This window comes from Camelus dromedarius, chromosome 17 (assembly GCF_036321535.1).
Source record: "Camelus dromedarius isolate mCamDro1 chromosome 17, mCamDro1.pat, whole genome shotgun sequence".
Taxonomy (NCBI): Eukaryota; Metazoa; Chordata; class Mammalia; order Artiodactyla; family Camelidae; genus Camelus; species Camelus dromedarius.
In genome coordinates, this window is record NC_087452.1 from 48406082 (window position 1) to 48428874 (window position 22793).

General features: G+C 39.9%; 1 protein-coding gene across 7 annotated transcripts in view; it reads left to right on the plus strand.

The window, feature by feature from the left end:
- SLC4A7 (solute carrier family 4 member 7) overlaps positions 1-22793 on the plus strand; it is a 111777-nt gene that overhangs the window by 18023 nt on the left and 70961 nt on the right. Inside the window, exon 1 of one of the 7 annotated variants that reach the window (XM_064496823.1) lies at positions 13540-13771. The exons of 5 other annotated variants lie outside the window; for them this stretch is intronic. In XM_064496823.1, the coding sequence (XP_064352893.1) occupies positions 13739-13771 (33 nt within the window). In that variant the 5' untranslated portion in view covers positions 13540-13738. Of the gene's footprint in view, positions 1-13539; positions 13772-22793 lie in introns of those variants that run through there. One more of the 7 variants, XM_064496821.1, reaches the window with a different exon arrangement.

Consider the following 22793-nt stretch of genomic DNA (forward strand, 5'->3'; position numbering starts at 1 on the left):
GGTGCCTTGGTACCACTGCCTGGCACTCCCCTGTGTAAAAGCCCATCTCTCTCAGAATGAGCCTGAAACCTGCCTAGGTCCTGACAGACCTGGTCCATTTTGTCTTCTCCATCTTTTTCTGTCTTTACTGCTCTTCCTTCTTGTTCTACATAGTGAATGTATTGTAGTTATTTGAACGTACTAGACCTTTTCCCACCTCTGAGTCCTGGCATCTTGATCCCTGTTCCTAGCACGGTGCCCGGCAAATAGTAGGCACTTGGTAAGTATCTGTTAGATGATCAGATGTGTTAGAAGCGTTAGATGATTAAGTGAATAAAGGAAACGTGTCTTGTAGGGGAAGGATTGATGTAACAGTCTCTGAAGTGTATAGCTATCCACATGATTCAGGTAGTGAAAAAAGCACACTTAAAATCTTTTATTTAACTGAAGAATTAGTTGGCAATGCAAGGCCAACTTGGCTGCTCAGAATAGCGCGTGCTGCATTTTCAATTAGATGCAAATTTGTATGAAATGAATGGGAAACCATTTGCTTCGAAGAAGCCTTTGTTACAAAGGTTGGTGCTCACTTGTCTTACAGCCGGGTTTGAATGCGGGGTCACGGCTGAATTCTGGATTGTTTACTCATCTGTCTCCTAGAATCATGAGGAGGTGGCTTAAATGAGTATGAAACCGTGATCACAACTGGAAAGGCAAGGGGAGGTTTTGTCTTACCTGTGCTATGATGGACTTTTTCTCACCTTTCTAAATATCAGTGCTTTCAAATTAAAACAAAAGCTAAGTATGACTTGCTTCAGACCTGTCTAGCATAGATCATTGTATTTTGTTTTTATCGGTAAGAATCTATTGCATACATAGAGTTAATACAATTCTACATAAAGAGAATTAGAATTGTATCTTCAGGGCACTTGAAATGAGTTGGGAAGTGGTGGTAAATGTGAACTAAATAAATTCAATTTTCCTTAAATGTAAAATATAAAAGTGACATAGTATGACCAGCAAAAATGATCATGTGTAGGATGGTCCTAATACTTAATATTTCATTGAGAGCTTTGTTTGTGCCCGGAACTTCTCTAAGCACATTATATCCATTATCTTGTTTAATTTTTATTCCGCATTCGACAAATGAGGACACCGAGATCCGGTGAGGTTAAGTAGTTTGCCTATCAAGTGAGAAGATCCAGGATTTGAATTCAGGCCATCTGGTTCTAGAACCTACACTTACTGATGTTTTATCTTCAGCCAAAATAAACTGGTTGACCAGTGGCAAGAAATATATATACCCATATGTATATATTCAGTTTTCAGTAAATTTTATGGTAATAAAATTTGTGGATTTGTGGAGGGAATTTCCTGGGTTGGGTCATTAACTAGAAGCTATTTCTCAAGTATATGTAAATTAATCACTTAATAAAATTTTGTGCAGTGTTGCATTAATTAAACATGATTTTGCTTCTGCGTCCTTCTTTATTTCTTCCACAGCCACTGATTTTAAGGTTGCTGTTCATTTTCCGAATGAGATAACCATTCCTCCACCCACTTTCCATCCTCCAGAGAGTTTATGAAATCTCTCATTTGCTGTGGTTTCTTCTCTTGTCTGTATCCTTGTCAGGTTATTCTTTTAAAAACTACTGTCATGTTAGTAATATGGGAAGGAGAAGAGAGAAACCCAAACTCAAATCTCTGATTTCTCGTGTTACTTTGACGACCTCCAGGTTGTTTTTCTTTACTCCTCTGCCTTCTGTAAGCTTAGAATAAGTTACTATTGCAAGGAAGCTTTATTTTTATTCACACAAAATGTTTCTCTTGTCAGAGAACAAACATGGAAAATACTGGGAGACTATGAAATAAAGTGTCTGACTATAGTGTTTGAATTGAATTGAATGAATGAATTGAATTGAACTGAATTGCAAAATGCTTAAAGTTAGATTATATTCTGTTGTGCATGATGATCATTGCCTAATGAGTTAATTTTCATTCACATTTGGGTAATTTGAAAGGTAAATTTTTTTTCCTTTTTCAGTTTTATTAGGTAGAATTATTACAGTTCGACTGCACATACACATTATATTGCATGTAAATACACATATACAGTATACTGTGCATTTTTTTTGCTTTCATATATGTACTAGTTATTGTTTCTAAGAACAGATTAGATCTTTAGCTTTTTAAACTTACATAGTTATCAAAGGAATAAAGCCAACGACGAAATAGGAATTAACAGAATGCGGTAATCCAGTCATAAAGGACAGACACATGTGCTCACACACATTCAAGAAATCAAAATAATAAGTTCATTTGTGTCCTTCTTGTTGTTGTTCTTGAAAGGTAAGTGTTATCTTGACTCTTTAAAAAGAACTAGTATCCAAGAGCCAATGGCAACACCATTTGTTGTAACTGGTGAAGACCTGCCAGTGTGCCTGCATAACAATTAAATTTGGCAATCTTTTAATCTGAAATTCATAAATTACTTATATTTCATAATTGACAGCTTTTATCTTAGTAAGTAAAAACAAAAAGGAGGAATTGTGCGAGTGTTCCAGGCAGGGTTCTTTTGGTTGCCTGGTGTCAGAAATATATTTGAACTTGTCATTAAAGAGAGAAAATTCTAAGTATGTAGAGTTTTTGCTGGGATCCAAGAAAAAGCTGAACAAAAGCTTCAGAAAGAGGAACGAGAACAGAAAACAGCTAATCTTCATCTTTCTCATCTTCTTTGGCTTCGTTATCAGGACCACTTGAAGTGACTTACTTCTATCTGCATCTACATAAATTACCACCGCCTCCTATTTTTGTTTCTGTTTTTTTTTGTTTTGCTGTCAGGCTGACTGAGTCTGCAGTCTGGATCCCAACCAAATAAATGCATGGCAGTGAAATGCGCATGGGGATAACTTACAGTGCCTTTCCAGTGTATTCCGTTGGTCTGGATGAGTCAGTGTTGAGGTGCTCTGCATTTCAGAGACCTGAGGATTTGTTTCGTAAGGTTTAAAAAGCATGCATATAAAAAAAAGCATTTCCATCCTGCCTTTATCTGGAAGTATTGTATTGAAACTACAGTGGGAATTTTTTTTAGAGTCAAATTATCCAAGTAACATCATCGATATGTCTGTATACTGAGATTAGGTCACTTTTGGGAAAACTTGAAATATAAGTTCAAGATGCGTTTCTTCAGGTAGAGTTCATTGCTAAATGCAGTTTTCATAAAAGGATGGAGGCTTTAGGTTATGTTTGCATTCACGATGAGTTGCAAGGAAGAATCTGGTTGATTTCTTTTTTTTTGTTTCTTCACAGCATCTTAAGGTACTTTAAGTGAGTAGCAGCTCCCAGTTATTTCTAAAGCAGTGGTTTTCACTGTGTGTGTGTTGGGGCGTGTTTTTGCTTTCTAAGGGGCATTTGGCAATTCTGGGCGCATTTTGTTCGTCACATCTGGGGAGAGGGGGATACGCGTGCTTCTGGCGCATGGTAGGTAGAGGCCAGGTCTGCTTCTGAAGATCCTGCAGTGCACAAGGCCTCCCCACAGCAGGGAGGCATCTGGCCCAAAAGACCCACAGTGCTGAAGCTGAGAAGCCCTGTCCGTAGACTCATGGATCAGAGAGCAAGGAGGTCAGAAAGTTCACACAGAGAAGACTCAAGTTTTAGGAGTTAGAGAAATTACCCTTCGTTGGTTCTGCATGTCTTAGAGGAAGTGAGAGAGGCGTTCACTTCTACTGAAAGCTTGAGTTTAAATATATCTGAATTCACTATATTAAGCCATATTTTGACTTTAGTAATTGCATATTTAAGCCAGTTTCAGGTGTGTTTTAATTTTTGCCAATCAGATTACTTTTTAAATTTCTTAGATTAATTTTCCTAGCTAACGGTAGCCCAAGATGAGACCTACAAGAATGAAAGCTAATTAACATTTAGGGACGCTGTAACTACATTAATGTTTTCTCAATGCAAATGTAAACTGAACTACATATCCTTTGTTCCTAGCATTTAAATGTGGAGTATTAAGAAAAATAGAGATACACTTTGCCAAGTACACTTGCCATTTTTTGTCATGATGTGCTTGTTTATGGAAAGTTTTTGATGAAACAATTTTTACCCTATGTTAACTATATTTTATCTGTGAATTAGGTTCTTCAACTGTTTAATTCTCATTAAATTATAGATACACCTCCAAATATGTTTAAAAACAGAATTCCAGAATGGTGAGAGTATTTGAAACATTAAAAATGTGACTGTAATGAGGTATTACCTCACACCAATCAAAATGGCCATCATTGAAAAGTCCACAAACAATATATGCTAATTTGAAAAGATACATGAACCCCAATGTTCATAGCAGCACTATTTATAATAGTCAAGACATGGAAGCATGTCCATTGACAGATGACTGGATAAAGATGCTGTGGTATATTTATACAATGGAATATTACTCAGCCATAAAAAAGAATAAAATAATGTGATTTGCAGCAACATGGATGGATGTGGAGATTGTCATTCTAAGTGAAGTAAGCCAGAAAGAGAAAAGAAAGAAAAATACCATATGATAGCACTCATTTGTGGAATAATAAAAAAAAACAAACAGACCCAGAAACAGACTCACAGACATAGTAAATAATTTTATGGTAACTGGGGGAAAGGGAATGGGAAGGGATAAATTTGGAAGTTTGAGATTTGTAAATGTTAACAAATATATAAAAATAGATGAAAACCTTTTCTTCTGTGTAGCACAGAGAACTCTATTCAATATCTTATAATAACCGCTAATGAAGAAATATGAAAATGAGTACATGTATATATATGTATGACTGGACATGCTTCTGTACACCAGAAATTGACACTGTAACTGACCATACTTCAGTTAAAAAAAAAGTGACTAATTCTGCTTCACTGAAACACATTGGTTATTCAGTGGTAAACATAAAATGCCCACATGAAAAATACAGTGCTATCATACAGTGAATATCCTAATATAGAAATAGAATAATTGTCCAGTAGTTTTTAAAATCTTTTTTTCTATTTAAGTTTTCCTGAATGAAATTAAATGTCCAGGTTTTTAAAAAAACAGCTGCTAGGGAATTTTTTTCAAACCCTGTGTTTCTTTGCCTGAAAGGGCATTTAGGGTCATTCTCTTCACCATAAGCACCGCACGAGAGGAAAATTTCCACGTGTCTGTTGGTGGCCACCAGATGGCGATGGTATAATATAGTGATGAAGACCAGTAGTAGGTGGGGGAAACCTAGCTGCTCTGAGCAGTGTGGACTCAGCAGTGATACGTTGCAACGGTGAACAGTGTGGACTGGTGGTGCTGCTCTCTGAAATGTGTGTTTTAAAATTAGACAAGTTTCCATTTGTTTTACAGGAGCTTTTCCTTCTTGGCTATTGGGTTCAAATTTATCTGTGGAAACCAAATTAATATCTCCATATATTTATTATAATATGGATGCTAATTTATTGTTAAAGGTTTTGCTTTTTATGGTAGTTACCTGCTGTTACTGAACTTCTAATAGATTTAAAACATCTAAAAATAATTAGGCGAATGCTTCTGTGACAGAATAACGTATATGTTACTTACAATTCCCTAAATAGGGCACATAAGCAAATAAAATTACAAGCATTGTAAGTTCGGGGAAGGCGTGTGGCCTCGTGGAAAGAGGCGTGAAGTCAGGTGGCTCTGCGCTAGGGAATGACCAGCTGGGGCACCTTACAGAATCTTACCGTGAGGATTAAAGATGATGCTTGTAAGTGGTGCTGAAAATCAGTGCGTGGTTCCTGGAGGCAGGCTGACATGATTTTAAATTCTAGCTTCTCCAAGTACTACAAGCTGTGAGACCTTGGGACAATTAAATTCAGAGCCTAAATTTCTTCTTTTATACATTTAGGATAGTCATGCCTTCTCCTAGAATTGTTCAGGGTCGTCAGTGAAGGAATGCATATGAAGCACATAGGAAGTTATAATTAGTAATTTCTGATACTTGCAGCCTCTGACAGCATAAAAGCCGGTAATAACCACAGTGTGTGTGAGAAGCAGAGGGGAGCTCCCACACTTCTGTTTCAAAAGAGCTTAGAAAAAGGAGGACAATAAAAAATTTACAGGAAAGAATTTAAATCATGTTTCCTTTTTTATTAAGAAAATAGCGCACCCTCCTTTTTCTTTTCCCATAAAAACCTTTAATAAGTCTTTTGCTTAATGTCAGCAGCAGCCCCGTCTGCATCATTAGCAGTTATGCCCTGGGTTCTGTTCCTCTACTGAAAAACTGACTTCACATCTGCAAACAGAACTACATGTGCCTTCTTAATCATTTTAATTCCTGTACAGTTCTCCACCTAACTTACATTTCTAGATTTTCCCCCGCCTTTGGCAGATTCTAAGCTTAGTAATTCTTCTGCCTGAATTTAACATTAAAAAAAAATCGGTGCCTGTGATGATATGATTTTCTGACTGTGAAGCTGGAAAATGTTAGGTTTTTTTTTTTTTCCCACCGTACCTACAAATTCAGTTGGAGAAAATGGGGATGTTTGGAGGAAAGTTTATAATTTCTGTGTCAATATGGAAAGCTTTATTATTATTTGGTGTATTTATTTAAAGTCTATCCACCCAGAATAGAACGCCTTTAGATTATTTAGTGCCCTTCAATAAAATTTTATAGGTTTTTTTAGATTACATTTATTCCCATGTAGTTTATCATTTTCTTCTTGTGTAGGGATTTTCTCTAACCCTATCTCTAGTTTGTTGCTGGTAATTTAGGGAAAAGCTGTTGGTGTTTATCTTGTGACTGGCTGCCAGCAGATGAATCTTATTTGTGCTAATTGGTTGAACTTGTCATATTCTAGGTATATAATGATACCATCTGCAAATAAAGATAATTTTGTTTTTGTTTTATTTCGTTATTACACTAGCCACGGCATACAAATTGATGGATTATCCTAGAGATAGTGGAGACTTAGGACTCGTGTAAAGAGTGGAATCTAGTGTTTTGTGCTTTAATATGTTTGCTTTTGGTGTCTGGTCAATAATCTCATCATTTTTAGGCAGGTTCTTTTTGTTCCCATTAAAAGTAAGTCATTTTGAAAGGGACCTACTTGACTTTAAAGTTTAGAAGACTCTCTTTTGAGCAACAGGGATTTAGTGATATTTTCTGATAGTCCAATCATTAATCCTCATTCTGAATGAGGTAGTATTTAAGTAATCCTAATATTCCTAATTATTATTTTTTTTAGTTAGGGCTTCAGTATAATGAATTTTGAACAGGGTACAGTTCACTCTATAACAGGCAGGGAATGCAAAACAAAACCAAATATAAATGCTCCTGGAAATAAGAGAAGCTGTACCAGAAAAATTCGTGTCTCCATCTTGAAACAGTCCATTGACTTCCTCCTTCAGGGTGACCATTGAGAAGTCTTGTTTCAATTTATGTGTCTCTCTTCCTCCGTTTCCTTCCATAACATTTGTTTCTAAACCCTCAGTTCCGGGAAATTTTATTAGAGTTACTACCTAAGATACTGCCCTTGTCACCCAGGGCCCGTTCATTCTAAAGGTTCGTATCCCTTTTCCATTCTCGCAAATTCTCATAGTTTATCTTAGTTTATCATTTCCTTCAATCCATTTCCTGTTTACCCTTTTTGGCGCTCGTATTAGTTGGAAGCTGAATCTTCAAAATTTGTTGATTGTTTCTCTCTCTTACTTTTAATAGTTTCTGATTCTTCTTTTTGTTTGAGATACTTTATCTTCTAAGCCTTACCCCTTTTGGAGATTGAAAATCTTATTTTTAATTTTCCAAAGTTCTTGTTCTTTTTCTTTGTAGCAATGCAGTTATTTATTTTAGATTTTTTTAATTGAAGTAAAACATATACAAACATGTACAAATAGTAAATGTGGCCAATTGTCAAAAAGCAAAGAAATTCATGTAACTATCACTTCAGAAAAGAAATAGTAGACCATTGCTGGCGCTCCAGAAAGACCTTCATTTACTCCCTTCTCCCTCCTGCGTAAAGGTAGAAACACAATAGTTTTCCTTATTTTAAAATTTTATCTAAATGGAATCATATGATATGAATTATATGTTTGGCTTTTTTCACTCAAGGTTATGATTGTGAGATTTATCCATGTTCTTCCCTGTAGCGCTGGTTTGTTTAGTTAGTTTCATTGCTTCATGGAGTTACATTACATAAATACACCACAGTCCATTTGCATTCCTCTTCTTGGATGTGTGGATCGTTTCCAGTTTTGTGTTACAATGAATAATGCTGCTATGAACATTCCTTTGCATGTCCTTTGGTGCATATATGTGTGCATTTTTTATTGGGTGTTTTAGCTTGGCTTTTCCCAAAAGCAGAGTCTGAGACAGGCTTGTGTGCGGGTAACGTGGTGGTGAAGTGATCCCAAGAAGCAGAAGCGAGCCCTGGGAGGAGCCTCGTGAACTGTGTCTCAGAGCTGTCTGCCTAGGGACTTGGGGAGGGACCGCTTTCCAAACCCCACTGCCCGGGGCAGGGGCCAGCGGGGCGTCAACTCCATGCATTGCTACTTTTTTTTTTTTCTTTTTTTTAGATTTTAAAAAAATTTTTATTTTTATTTATTTATTTATTAACATTTTTAAATTGAGTAATAGTCGTTTTGCAATGTTGTGTCAAATTCCAGTGTAGAGCACAATTTTTCAGTTATACATGAACATACATATATATATTCATTGTCACATTTTTTTTTCACTGTGAGCCACCACCACAAGATCTTGTATGTAATGCACTGCTGCTTTTTAACACTGATTTTTGACGTTTTGGAATTAACCAGAGGACACAGCTTAGAAGGCTTCATTATAAATATGCAGCAGAATATATCAATCTTGATATAAAAAATCTAATCAAAACTGAAATGTGAAAGGAGATTGTAAGTGCAAAAGGCATATGTGGGTTAAAAAGCCTAATTTTTCTTTTTATAGAATAAATAGGTCCTGTCCCAAATGGTACATTATTTAACATTATGGTGGCAACTCTAGCTACCACGAACAATCTGAGGCAGAAACAAAGTAGTTAAATCTGTTGAGTGCAAATTGGGTGGGAGGAATGATTATCTGGGGACAGTTCTATTTAAGTTTTCTACCATATACAGGTTAATTTAATAGATATTAAAATGTAAGTTCCATGTACAGATGCAGAAAAATCTTTAGGGTATATTTTTAAGTGGGAAAAAGCAAGTTATGTATACAACAGTGAGTTGTATGTAGCTAACATTTTGGTAAAACAAAAAAAAAATGCGTGTATTTCTCTTTGTATTACAAAGTGGAGAAAAACTTGAAAATGGGGCAGAGAAACCAAGGGAATAAGTGAGACAGTCTTGATTCGTGTAAATGTATTTATTGCTTAGTCAAATAAGCCAGATACAGAATGACATATACTGTATGATTTCACTTGTATGTAGAACCTAAAAGAGTCAAAATCACAGAAGCAGAGAGGAGAATGGTGGTTGCCAGAGGCTAGGAGGAGGGGAAAATGAGGAGGTGAGGGTCTAACGGTACACGTTTCAGTTAAGCAGGATCCATAATACGTACAGCATAGAGCCCGTCGCTAACAACACTGCAGTGTGCACTTTACATGTTTTAAGAGTAGATCTTACAAGTTAAGTCCTCTTTCCCCACCCTCCCCCCTGCTCACAATAATACTAATAAGGGGGTGTGGGGAAGCTTTGAGAGGTGACGTGTGTCTGTGGCCTTGATGGTGGCGGTGATTCCATGAGTGTACAGTTGTCCCCAGACTCGAGTTGTGTATGTTAACTATGTACAGCTTTTTATGTGTCAATCATACCTCATTAGATTGGTTTAAAAAAAAAGAAGTATTGCTAGGAAAATACAACTGAAAAGAAACCTTTAAAGGACCAGCTCAGTTAAAAGCCCTGAGTTTACTGTTAACATCTTTATTTTATCAAGGAAGTAGTAAACTACAACTTACTTTTCCTTTCTACTTAGTGTATAAAACTTGCTTTAAACTTTTTCCTTTGCATATTGGTTCAGTAGTGTCCAGGACTGCGTCCCAACAGGTGACACCGGAGAAGTGGCTCTTCTGTGTTTTGATGGAGGATGACATTTTGCTCTACAATTTGGGGAGTTAAAATGTGTATGCATCTCATTTCTCTTTTTCCCCTGAGGCCTCGTAGCCTTTTTCTTTGTCTCTCTCTCCCTCCCTTCTCCCTAAATCCCTGTGCCCAGGGCTCTGATAATCCAGTGCGGGTGAGGCGTGTGCTGCCAGGAGGCTGAGTAAGCTGTTCAGTGCTGGTGGGGAGGGAACAGCAGGGACATGTCAAGCGGTCCTTGTGGAAGCTGGTGTGGAACCTGGCTGTTTGCAGGTGCCCTTTATTTTGGGCTAGATGCATTGAGAATTTAAAAAATCAGTGAATAACATATATTCTGTCTATCTGTTTCTTTAGATTTATGTTCATTTGCCAAGTATAAATCACAGAAAGGTTGACTTTTTAAAAATTAAAAAAAATTTTATTGTAGCTGTTGCGATCATTGAATGGGTCTCCAATTCTTAGAGAAGTTTAAAAAAACCGAAGCTGTACTTGAAGGCTTTGGCATGTCTTTTGCCTGGCGTCTGCTGTCTCGTATAGCTCGAGGAAGATTAAAACAAAGTATTTTTTCTGTTTGATGTATTATTTCAGCTTAAATTTCTAATTTTGTTTTGATGCATGTTGTCAGTGAATTCTATAGGGTTAGCTGGTAGTAAGACTTTACTTTTTATATTTTATTTGACTTCAGTAGACATTTTATTTTATTTGTTCTTGTTCAGTTAGAATTTCGTTTTAATCAACTATTATCAGAAATTTTTTTTCTTAAGTTTTATTTTATGTAGCTGGAATGGAGGGAAAGCATGGACTGGAAGGACTGGGTTTGAATCCTAAACCCACTATCTGCTAGCTGTGGCGCTTTGGAGAAGTTGCTTACCCTCTCTGAGCTTTCATCATTAAATGAAATACCTGAATGTGCTATACAACATGTATGACAGTGTTTAGCGTAGTTTTAGCACAGAATTGGTGCTAATAAATATTTTGTATCATTTCCTAGAAATCCAGAATAACAAAATAATACTTTTTTTACCTTTTCTCCTTCTATACCTGTTAAAATATTCATTCAACGAATAACATCACAGAGAAAACAAAAAGTAATATTCACCTACAATTCTTTAATTATGTATTTGAAACCTGAATTTTTCTACAGGAGTTCTCACAAGTGCCACTCAAGGACCTCTGCCAGCCCCTGAGATCCTTCCAGAGGGTCTGCAAGATCAAAATGATTTTCATAGCAGTCCTGGGACATTACTTGCCTCTTAACTGGGCTGAAGTTGCGCTGATTGTGTGGGAGTAGTGATGGGTGAGACTCATGTCACAGGACAAACTAGGGAGGCAGCAGCCAGTACCACCAGGCGCTGGCAGTTTAAAAACAGAACAGAGTTACTCACTTCAGAATGTCCTTGGGGAGGGTAGAGCTCATTAGCATGCACGAGGTCCTGGGTTCAATCCCCAGCACCTCCTCTAAAAATAAGTAATAAAACCTAATTACCTCCCCCCTGCAAAAAAATAATAATAAAAAAATACAACAGTAAATAAATTAATTTTTGAGTGGAGCCAACATGGTGGAGTAGAGAGACTCCCACTCGCCCTCTCCCACAAATACACCAAGAATTATATCTACAAACCCATCGAATTGCACAGAGCACCTACTGAACTCTGGCAGAGTGTCTCTCATTTTGAATGACAGGAGGATTCTCACAAAATCCATTCATACTGTACAGCACAGGGAGCTATGTTCAATATCTTGCAGTAACTTGTGACGAATATGAAAACGAATATATGTATGTTCCTATATAACTGAAACATTGTGCTGTATACCGCAAATTGTCACAACATTGTAAACTGACTATACTTCAATCAAAATATATTTTAAAAACAGAATGTCTTTGATGAAGCAGTGAAAACTACCTTATTAAATCTGAGCCTTTGCTTTAGTATTCCGAGTGACAGAATAGGAAGCACACATAGAAAGGCGCAAACAGAATGTCTTTGATGAAGCAGTGAAAACTATCTTATTAAATCTGAGCCTTTGCTTTAGTATTCCGAATGACAGAATAGGAAGCACACATAGAAAGGCGCCTGCTGTATACTGCGGTGAGCGGTTGTCTGGACAGAAAGCACCGGTGTGATGGCTTGAATTGTGAGCAGGCCCAGCTGCCTTCTTCACGGGGTACCATCGTCACTTGAAAGAACAGCGGACTAACTGTGGTTATTCAGACTTGACATCTGACAGCTGTTTCCTCAGAAAGAAATGAAGCGAGCCTGTCCCTTCCAGAGAAACAACTGAGAGTATTTGTTCCTAGTGATAAGTCTCACTTTCAGAAAAAATTATAATTTTGAAAAACGTATCTGCCAGCCTGACCCTGACAGTTTCTCAACACTTAGACTTATGAGACTACTGATAATACTAACAAATGTGATTTTTTTTTTTAATATTGTGGAATGAAATGTGAAGTTATACACATGGATTCAAAGTGTGTGTATGGTGGGCCAGTGGGTTTAATGTAACAGTGTGCGGGTAAAACATTTATTTGAAAAGGCTGCAGATTCTACCTCACCTTCTAGCCTTGAAGAAATGACTACTGTTTGAGTTTGGTGACCTGGCAAAGGGGAATATCAAGTTAACTTGAAAAGAGAGTTAACACACTCCTCTCTTTTTGAATACAGTATTTGTGTGTACCCGAATTTTTTCATATAATTCAACCGAATAACAAATCATATGAAATTGATTACAGAAGTAGATGTGAGAATTCCAGTTGTCTCCTATTAAGTCAGATATTGAGAGATTTGCAGAAATGTAAAAGCTGTTCTCACCAAATCTTGTTCTGTCTTTGAAAATGGTTGTTTTTAATTAAAATGTTATTTGTGTTAACATGTAATGGCTTTATTATTTTTCCAAATGAATTTAAATATATATTTAAAATTTTTCTCAGTTTTACTTGCAAAATGGTTAATATAGTAATATTATAAATATAAATATGGTAAACTTTGTAAACAAAGACGCTTTGAGGTCTTAAGTAATTTTTAGAGGTGAAAAGAGATCTTGAGCCCAAAAGTTAGAGGTGCGCTGCTAATTTCCTTTTCCCTTTTAGCTGTTACCCATGTGAATGCTTAATTTGGGGGGGGGTACAGTGATAATTAAAACCAGAATATGATTTATTAATCCTGTTATTAATGTGGTTACACAATAAGTTGGTATAAATATAGTAATGATAAAAAGGCAAAACTCTTCAGGTGAAAACATATTTGGATCTTTCCTGGAATTAAGTGAAATTAAGGGCTAGGTTTAACTGAGTATGTTGTTGAAATTTTAGTCTCTTAAAAAAAAAAAACCTCAAAAACCAAAAAAACACACCCATTACACATATCCTTAGAGTGCATTCTCTTGAACTAATGGTATAGAAAGGTTTCAGTTGAAAACTGGTTGCTACATTCCTCTCTGGGTATTTTCAGTGATAACTACATGTGTGTATTACCGTCAGGGCTCTCGTGCTGTGACGCCCTGTGAGCTGTAGTTATTAGCGTGGAAGATTAGGTGGCTTAGAGCACAGTGACTGGCTGTGCGGTGAAAGCAACTTACAAGTGTTCTTCTGTGCAAAGCACAGTGACCTGAATCAGGTGTGTCCTCACTGTCCCCGGGCTCCGCGGGGGCCTCGCTGCGTTACATTGTCAAAGACTAGGCGTTCGTACATCACCATGGAAAGATTCCGCCTGGAGAGGAAGTTACCTGTACGTACCGAGTTACGATCTTGTATTTTACTTGTAAACAAGTTTGAATCTTTCAGAGTGTGGTAGCGAAGCTCGAAGAAATGTCAGGCTTATTAGCACTGGCTTAGAATAGCATCATCCTTCCTGTCCTTGGCTGTGGAAGCCAGCCGTCTGCTGAAAAGAGTAAATCCTTGTGCGAAGTTAGTAGTGTGTGTAGCTTTTTTATTATGCTCTAACATTCGATTTTTGAGTAGTTAATATTACTTGAGTGAGGCCGTAAGCAATTTTAAATGGCTGAGATACGAGTCTTAATGGTTAAACGTGCTTTGAAGGTAAACTGAAGGATTTGGTAACTGTGCAATTGCTCTGCCTGGTTAATAATAATTTATGGGAGGTGTTACTTTTGGGCTGTAGCCACATGTCTTATATGATGAAGAAATGAAGATCTGCTGCTGCTGTTTTATTTCATTTCTTAATTTTTGTGGTTTTCGGGGGGAGGTAATTAGTATTGTTTATGTATTTATTTGCTTAATGGAGGTGCAGGGGATTGAACCCAGGACCTTGTGCACGTTAGGCACGCACTCTACCCCTGAGCTACACCCTCCCCCCACCGCTGCTGTTTTAATAATGGGTCTTAGACCTTAGGTGTGAAAAGAAGGTAATAGGCTAGGCTTGTTGGATATATTGTTGAAAAATCTTTTAACACTTTTTTCCCCTGATATCATGCCTTTGGCATGTAAAAGGCTCATTTGTGATCACTTGACCAAGAAAACATAAATCGTAGATTTTGCCTTTCCAGGCGGGATAAATGACTGTGAGAGGAATTAGTAAGACCCGTTTGAAACAACACTTAGCTTTGTTTGATTTGCTGTGAGTTCCTACTTGTGAATTGAAGTTTGGTTTTTATCATGTGTTGACGCCAGGCCTCTTTTGTTTATAAACTGATGTATTAAATTCCAAACTGTGAAGCACCTTTCTTTGTTTGAGCTTTAATTGTGTTCCGAAGGAGTCCGTCAGTGTATCCAGTATACGCTTTTTGGCCCAGCGTCTTCCCCTTTGGAATACAGCCAACAGTCACTGCGGATTTATTAGAGGCCTGCTTGATGCCGAGGGGACAGTGGCGACAAAACAGATGAGGTTCCCTTCTTGGAACTTGCTGTTCAGGCCGGGAAACAGTCAAGCAGCTGGTTCCATAAACATGTAATTGCACGTTTTCATAAATGCTATAAAGCATCGTGTGTTCTCAGCGTATATTACAGTGCCCTTGGCCTGCCGTCTCCTGGATAAAGAACCACAAGTCCCGTAAGCTGTGTGTGTGTTTATAAAATGAGAAGATGGCACTGGAAAAGTGAAACCCACCCACACCTGTGGGTCTGTGAGGCCTCATTCATCAGGAATGGAGATAATACATTTACCTCCCGATTTCTTGCCATGGGAAGCCCTGCCTGAGCTGTAAAATGATTGATAAGCTGGCCATTTGTTTCTGTTAACAGTTTTTATTCACTGATGTGTCCCAGTACCCGGACTGATGCTCAGAACGTAGTGCACGCTCAGTAAATATTTGTGGAATGCGCGGATGACTCCAAACTCCTCGTCTTTAAGGAAATGAGACTTCTTTTTTAGTGCATCAGGTTCATGGGGTCCTGGGTATTATCCAGGGGAAGAGCAGGCACACAAACCGTTGTGCTGAGGGACTTCTGGTTCTTTCTCACTGATTTGCAGGGGACAGACCCAGTGGAATTCTAAAAATACTCAGCTAATGATAACCCCTGGCTGACCGAAACCAGGGAATCGCGACGGAGCACCTGCTAGAGCCTCCAACGTAATAAACGCCTCCTGGGGCTTACGTAGTGTATCCGCTTCTGTGCGGGGTGCCCGTGTGTTTTCTCCTGTGTGCGGGGTGCCCTGTGTTCCCCCTTGTGTGCGTGGTGCCCTGTGTTCCCCCTTTGTGCAGGGTGCCCTGTGTTCCCCCTTGTGTGCAGGGTGCCCGTGTGTTCCCCCTTGTGTGCGGGGTGCCCTGTGTTCCCCCTTGTGTGCAGGGTGCCCTGTGTTCCCCCCTGTGTGCAGGGTGCCCGTGTGTTCCCCCTTGTGTGCGGGGTGCCCTGTGTTCCCCCTTGTGTGCAGGGTGCCCTGTGTTCCCCCTTGTGTGCAGGGTGCCCGTTTGTTTTCCCCTGTGCATGGGGTGCCCTGTGTTCCCCCTTGTGTGCAGGGTGCCCGTTTGTTTTCCCCTGTGCATGGGGTGCCCTGTGTTCCCCCTTGTGTGCAGGGTGCCCTGTGTTCCCCCGTGTGTTCCCCCTTGTGTGCGGGGTGCCCGAGTGTTTCCCCTCGTGTGCGGGGTGCCCGTGTGTTTTCTCCTGTGCGCGGGGTGCCCTGTGTTCCCCCTTGTGTGCAGGGTGCCCGTGTGTTCCCCCTTGTGTGCAGGGTGCCCTGTGTTCCCCCCTGTGTGCGGGGTGCCCGTGTGTTTCCCCTCGTGTGCGGGGTGCCCGTGTGTTTCCCCTTGTGCGCGGGGTGCCCTGTGTTCCCCCTTGTGTGCGTGGTGCCCTGTGTTCCCCCTTGTGTGCAGGGTGCCCGTGTGTTCCCCCTTGTGTGCGGGGTGCCCTGTGTTCCCCCCTGTGTGCGGGGTGCCCTGTGTTCCCCCGTGTGTTCCCCCTTGTGTGCGGGGTGCCCTGTGTTCCCCCCTGTGTGCGGGGTGCCCGTGTGTGTCCCCTCGTGTGCGGGGTGCCCGTGTGTTTTCTCCTGTGTGCGGGGTACCCGTGTGTTTCCCCTTGTGCGCGGGGTGCCCTGTGTTCCCCCTTGTGTGCGTGGTGCCCTGTGTTCCCCCTTTGTGCAGGGTGCCCTGTGTTCCCCCTTGTGTGCAGGGTGCCCTGTGTTCCCCCTTGTGTGCAGGGTGCCCTGTGTTCCCCCCTGTGTGCGGGGTGCCCGAGTGTTTCCCCTGTGCACGGGGTGCCCTGTGTTCCCCCTTGTGTGCAGGGTGCCCTGTGTTCCCCCCTGTGTGCGGGGTGCCCGAGTGTTTCCCCTGTGCACGGGGTGCCCTGTGTTCCCCCTTGTGTGCAGGGTGCCCTGTGTTCCCCCCTGTGTGCAGGGTGCCCGTGTGTTTCCCCTCGTGTGCGGGGTGCCCGTGTGTTTCCCTGTGTGCGGGGTGCCTGTGTGTGTCCCCTCGTGTGTGGGGTGTCCGCATGTGTCCCCTTGTGTGCGGGGTGCCTGAGCTCTTCCAGACACTTCAATCACTGCCAAAGTAGAGATTGTTTTTTAAAAAGACCGTTTCAGAAATAGATTTTCTTATTATCCTCGTTTCTGTTCATCGTTTTACATACTTCATAACCTAAAGCAGATGATCCCGGTGTGTGTTTTGGTGTGTCTGTGCTGAATCAGAACTTGGAAGGAATGTGTCTCCTCGTAGAACGAGTGCAGTAAGTACTTGTGATTTATACTTGCAGGCACACCCGGGTGAAGCTTCGCATTGCCAGTGACACTTGTGCTTTGTCGCGGACCTTCTGACAGTTCAGCGTGTCCCTAGCAGTCCTCTGTTGTTGGAGGCTATGACTTGCCAGTTTTAGGTCTCACATCTCTGAGTCCTCCTGCTCTTCACATTTTTTGATTTCTTCACTTTTGCCCCTTGCAGCTTTTTCTTAGAACTCGAGTTATCTTTAGTTTTAATCATGGTACGTATTTCAAGGAGAACTGTCTGAATCTATGCGGTTCCTCCCCTGTCTGGTGACAATGCATTTTCCCCAAAGGCTTTCAGATTTTTCCTGTGGGAATCACATGATGGCCTGAGTTTACAGTTTGCAATTTTAAACTGCTTTAATTTTCTATACACCTTTTACATCTCTTCGACTTGTTTTAGAGTGATGACTCAGTGACAAATGCCCGGTGAGTTCTTTAGGAAAGTGAATTCTGTTATTTGGCTTTTCATCTTATGAAACAGTGGTCACTGATCATTTCTCCTTCTAACTGGATTAGGAAAGATTGTTTGCTTACTCTTAAGCTTTGGGCCCATAAATTTCAAGTTTTCTGATATTTAAGTTCAACTCTTGGTAGGTGGCACGGGGTCAGGAATTGGTATTATTTGGAGGAAACTTATATTTCGGGAACAGCATTATTATTTGCATATACACTTTGAGAGGTTGCCCTAGGAACCTTGTGGAAAAAACTCTGACATGCAAATTGACTTCTGGGGTACTACTAACAGATTTAGGGTTGCTTGTAATACAGCGAGAGTGTGTTGTATCTTCACAGTATCTTCTTGTGAATCGGAGGTACATTCCATTTTTCTGAAGGATTAAAACAACGTGAATGAAGTGAGGCTGGTCCCGAGAGGGCCTCCTAAGATGACTAAGGGCAGGAAGCAGCCTCTATTGAAAAGCAATTTGAACACGTGTGACTTAAGTCTGTAACGTAGTCAAGGACACGGTGTTCCGACTGGTGTGCAGCGGAATCACGTAGAGGTTATTGAAAATACGGATCCGCCGGGGCTTCACCTCAAGCGTGGGGTCAGCATCTCCACTGTTGGGCCACGGGAGGCCGAATTTTTAACAAGCTCTCTAGGGGTGTCTGAATTTATATCCTATCATAAAATCTGAAAATCTCTTAAAGTAACACAATTTTAGATCCTTATGAAAGTTGGTTGCCTCGTCTTGGCATTTCAATCTAGATACTTAGGAATGCATTTCCTATGAATAATTCTTGTCTGCAACCGTAATGCTATTTTAGGGTACATCTTAAATCTTCACATCAGTTTTAATTCGGAAATTAATAGGTATTTGTTTCTGTAATTGTTAAGACTTCGCTAATTAATCTAGTTTTAAAGCTATATGGTAGATGAGAAAGCACTTTTATAGAGATACTACATAGTTTCCTAATTCAGATTGAGTAACATGTGGGCCTCTTCCGTGGCTGTGTGCCTGTGCTTGGCATGGTCACACAGCACCTCATTCTACAAGTTTTTCAGGTGGGCATAATGCTCTGTAGATGAGGACCAAGGTACATAGGTCACGTGGCTTTTGGAAGATTGCATACTTAAGTCTACCTCTGTATTCACGTGGTTAAAATAAATCAAGGCAATGTAAAAGCCCAGTAAATCCAGAAGTCTGCTTCTACGGCCAGAGGTAACCAGTTTTACTGTGTGCTTGTATGTCCGTTCAGTGTTCATCATGTAAATTCAAATATTCTTTTTCTGGGGACTTCCGTATGCAATATATGTGGTTCTCTACCTTTTGTGTATTTCATTTTAGAATAGGTCTTAAATATTTTTCATGTCAGTACACGGTGTCTTCCTCTTTTTTAGTAGCTTTGTATTCCATCCAATGCATTGCCGTCCCTCTTTTAAGGGTGGTTTCCAGTCTTTTCCTGTTACAAGCTGCAGTAAATAACCTTGTACATACGTCATTTCATATACAGAACATGTAAACTTTCTTTATGATCTTATATGAATAATTCTTAAATCTGTTGTCTTCTATGTTATAGAATAATTATATTCTGAATAGTTACCTTATTTGATAAATAAAAATTTGAAACCAAGGCAAAATAATTTTCTTAAGAGTAGAGTGAGTCAGTCTTGCATTTATATGCTTAGGGTGCCTTTTTATTCTTCCGTGTATTTGAGTCTTCCCGGTGCCTTGGCTTCGTGTCCTTTAGGCGGGCTCTGTAAAGACTGGCTGGTGTGACTCACTCATCTGAGGTTGGGAATGAAAACATTTTCATGTCAGGGGTGGCTCTTCGCTGTTGCCATTTTTGGTTTTCCACTATATTCTTGAAGTTAAAAAATGAAGAAGTTTTTTTCTAGCTGCAGATTTAAAAGTAACTGACATATTAGGTATAAATTTGAATTTATCTTTTTAAAAATGATCAGAATTACATGTTTATTGTAACAGAAAATTAAACACTGCCAGTTTGTCTGTCTCTGTGTTGTTCTCCACTGCTTTCTCAGCCAACTCTGTGACACCGTGTCCACAGTTTGGTGTTTAACCTTTAAAATATTTAATATGTACATGTATTTTTGTATATATGTCAAAAAAGAACACAAATAAAATTGTACATTGTATAGTATATTAACTTAATCTATACTTAGAAAATGGCGTTATCCTAAAATGATAGGATTTAAAATGCAGTATGTTTGTTTCACAAATATATTTCCACCTTGAAACATCGGTGCCTTCGTTCTAAGGGATTTTCGATATATAGTCATGTGCACCCTGCATACTTTGTTGAGTTACTTGTAATATGTTGACGTGGCCAGTGTATGTGCCTACTTAATGTTTGCTTTTATAGCCTGATTCCTGTTTCACAGTTGTTGAAAAATAGACGTTTTTAAGGGAAGGGAGAAATGCAGATCCCTCCCCTTCCCCCACCTTTTAAAAAAATAATTGTTAAATGTACATTTTTTAGGCTTTAAAAATTTTAACTTTAGTTTGTTCTACAAGTTACATATGAAAGCATTCTCATTGAAAACCCAAACATTAACGATGCAGGAATATTCTTGCTTGGCTTTAAGTTAAATCACTTCCTCAAGGCTTCACAAGGTTGTCTGAGGGGGCAGGCTGGGCGGACCGTGGGAGGTGACGGACATCCTCATTTTCACATGTCCCTTTGTGCACGTATGGGACTGTTTCTCTGTGATAGATGTTTAGAGGTCGAAGACTATACGTATTTTAAATAAATACGTATTGTGAGGTTGCCCAGCTTAAGCAGTTAGCTGATTAGTGCTAGTACGTCTAAACATGTTAAGTACAGCTGCATGGAAGTAAAAGGTATTTTTTGTTTTTTTTTTTTTTTGGTTAGCGATGAGAGATAAGTGTATTGTTTTGCTTCCTTGGCAGTTGTTCCGGGGAGATGAAAGTTCGGAATGGGAGCAGTTAATCCCTTTTAGAATACACAGTGTGCTACCTCTTGGATGGCACAACTTCTGCGTCTTTTATTCAGGGGACAGCTGCCTTTTTGTACCTGCCTATGCATGCTTCGGGGCTGAATGGCGTGGGATCGTTGGAGGAAAGCTAAAGGTGTTAAGAGTATGGCATGCGTAACGGATGACACTTAGTCATTCGTTCTTGCACGGTGAGCCTCTCCTCATCACTAAAGATGTGTGACTGCCGTCAGGCAGTGTATCCATGCATACAGTGAGGTGTCCTTTGTCTTTCTTAGTCCCTTATATGAAAACGTGTAGTGGTCTGCACAGCCTGTTTCCCAATTCTTTTTTTTTTTTTTTTTTTAATTGAGGTATAGTCAGTTCACAGTGTTGTGTCAGTTTCTGGTGCACAGCACAATGTTTCAGTCATACATGAACATACGTATATTCATTTTCATTTTCCTTTTCACTGTGAGCTACTACAAGATATAGAATATGGTTCCCTGTGCTGTACAGTATAAACTTGTGGATCTATTTTATATACCACTCAGTATCTGCAAATCTTGAACTCCCAGTTTATCCCTTCCCACCCCCTTCCCTGCTGGCAACCGTAAGTTTATTCTCTATGCCTGTGGGTCTGTTTCTTTAGATATAAAGGTTTATCAAGTCATTTAACTGTTGAGTTTCCTAGATTAAGTGGAATACCGCTCTTTTAGAGTCATATACCCAAATCTTAATACCCAAATCTACTTGATTCTATAGTTTGGATATCTCACTTTCTTCAGAAAGTCAGATTGGATTTTGAGATCTGCATTTTTCTTAATATGCTGTGTCTGTTTCTGAGTTTGGGGTAGCAAATAGTGAGAGTTTGGATAGCAGGGAATTTATTTGAAAATTTCATCAAAATTGACTCAGTTCCTGAGTTTTAAGATATGAGAATTAGGACACTGAGCGCGTGGATAGAAAGGAGTAATTGGGATGTGAATTTACTTTGTATGCACTGGGAAAAAACCTATACACAAAAGTGAGGTATTTTAAGATCCAAAGTTGGAGGAGATCCTAAAAGATCATTTTACCCAGCCTCTTGTTTGATCCTTTCTAAGAGAAACTGGTCCTTTGGTTTATGCTTGGACATTAGAAGTGGCAGGAAGGTAATTGTATTATGTGTCCTTCTGGCTTGTTGTCCCGAGCATGAAAGGGGAGCGACCGCCGAGAAAATGGGAATGGATGAAAGTTTGTCTTCTTGTGAGACTGGAAAAATACTGTAATCTGATGGATAAAACAACTTCATTCTAGAAAACTGACATTCAGTAGAGTACTAACAATGTTGTAATTAATGCTAATATTATTATTTTATTTTTAGTTCTATTCTCTTACCTTCAGTTGCCTCAGTTGCCTGTAAAGTTTTCAGTTAAAGCATAAGGACCTTCGAAGAGAACAAATTAGATCATTTCTTCTCTTTCTTGAAAGCTGGTTTTTTGGTTTTTTTTTTTTCATCCCTCTCCTGCTTTGGGAGGTTTGTGGTCCTTGCTTCTGTCTGAGCAGAAACATTGCCTGTTTCCTGTTGCCCATCTTTTGCCTGCTCTAAGTGAGTGGTTAAGTCATCTGCCCCTTTGTCAAGCCCCAGCTCCTTCCTGCTTATTTCTAGTTTTCAGCCTCTTCCTGAGCCATCTTTTCCTTGCATTCATCTCTTGCTCTGATTCTTTGACGAAGGCGTGGTGAGACGGGATCTGTCCAGCATGAACGCCGTGCTGAGTAAGGTTCCATATTCTGGGTTCCTCTGTGTACTGCACTCATGCAGACTCCAGCTGACCCACCCCTGTCACCCTTGAAGTTCAGGTAGGCCTTTTTAACATCAGCCAGCCCTTCATCAGAACCTTTGTATGGCTTTTCAAAACCTTGGACACCCTCCTCCAGGACGCATCGCGGTCCCAGGTTGGGTGGAGCACAGCAGAGTCCTTGTCCACTGTCTCCTCATTGTGCTCTGCTCTCAAGTCTTTGTTGCTTAAAATGGAGTAGGCGTTCCTGAGGACCTGGAAGGGGCACCCTTGCCCGCCAAGTCTGGGCACCTGTCAGGGCACCTTGTGGTAGCTGTGCTGGACAAGTTCAAGACTGCACGCAGACCCGTGCAGGGTGTGGGTCCGGAGGGAACTACAGGGCAAATTGGAGACTTTTTGAGGGAAGGGAATTTGTTCGTCT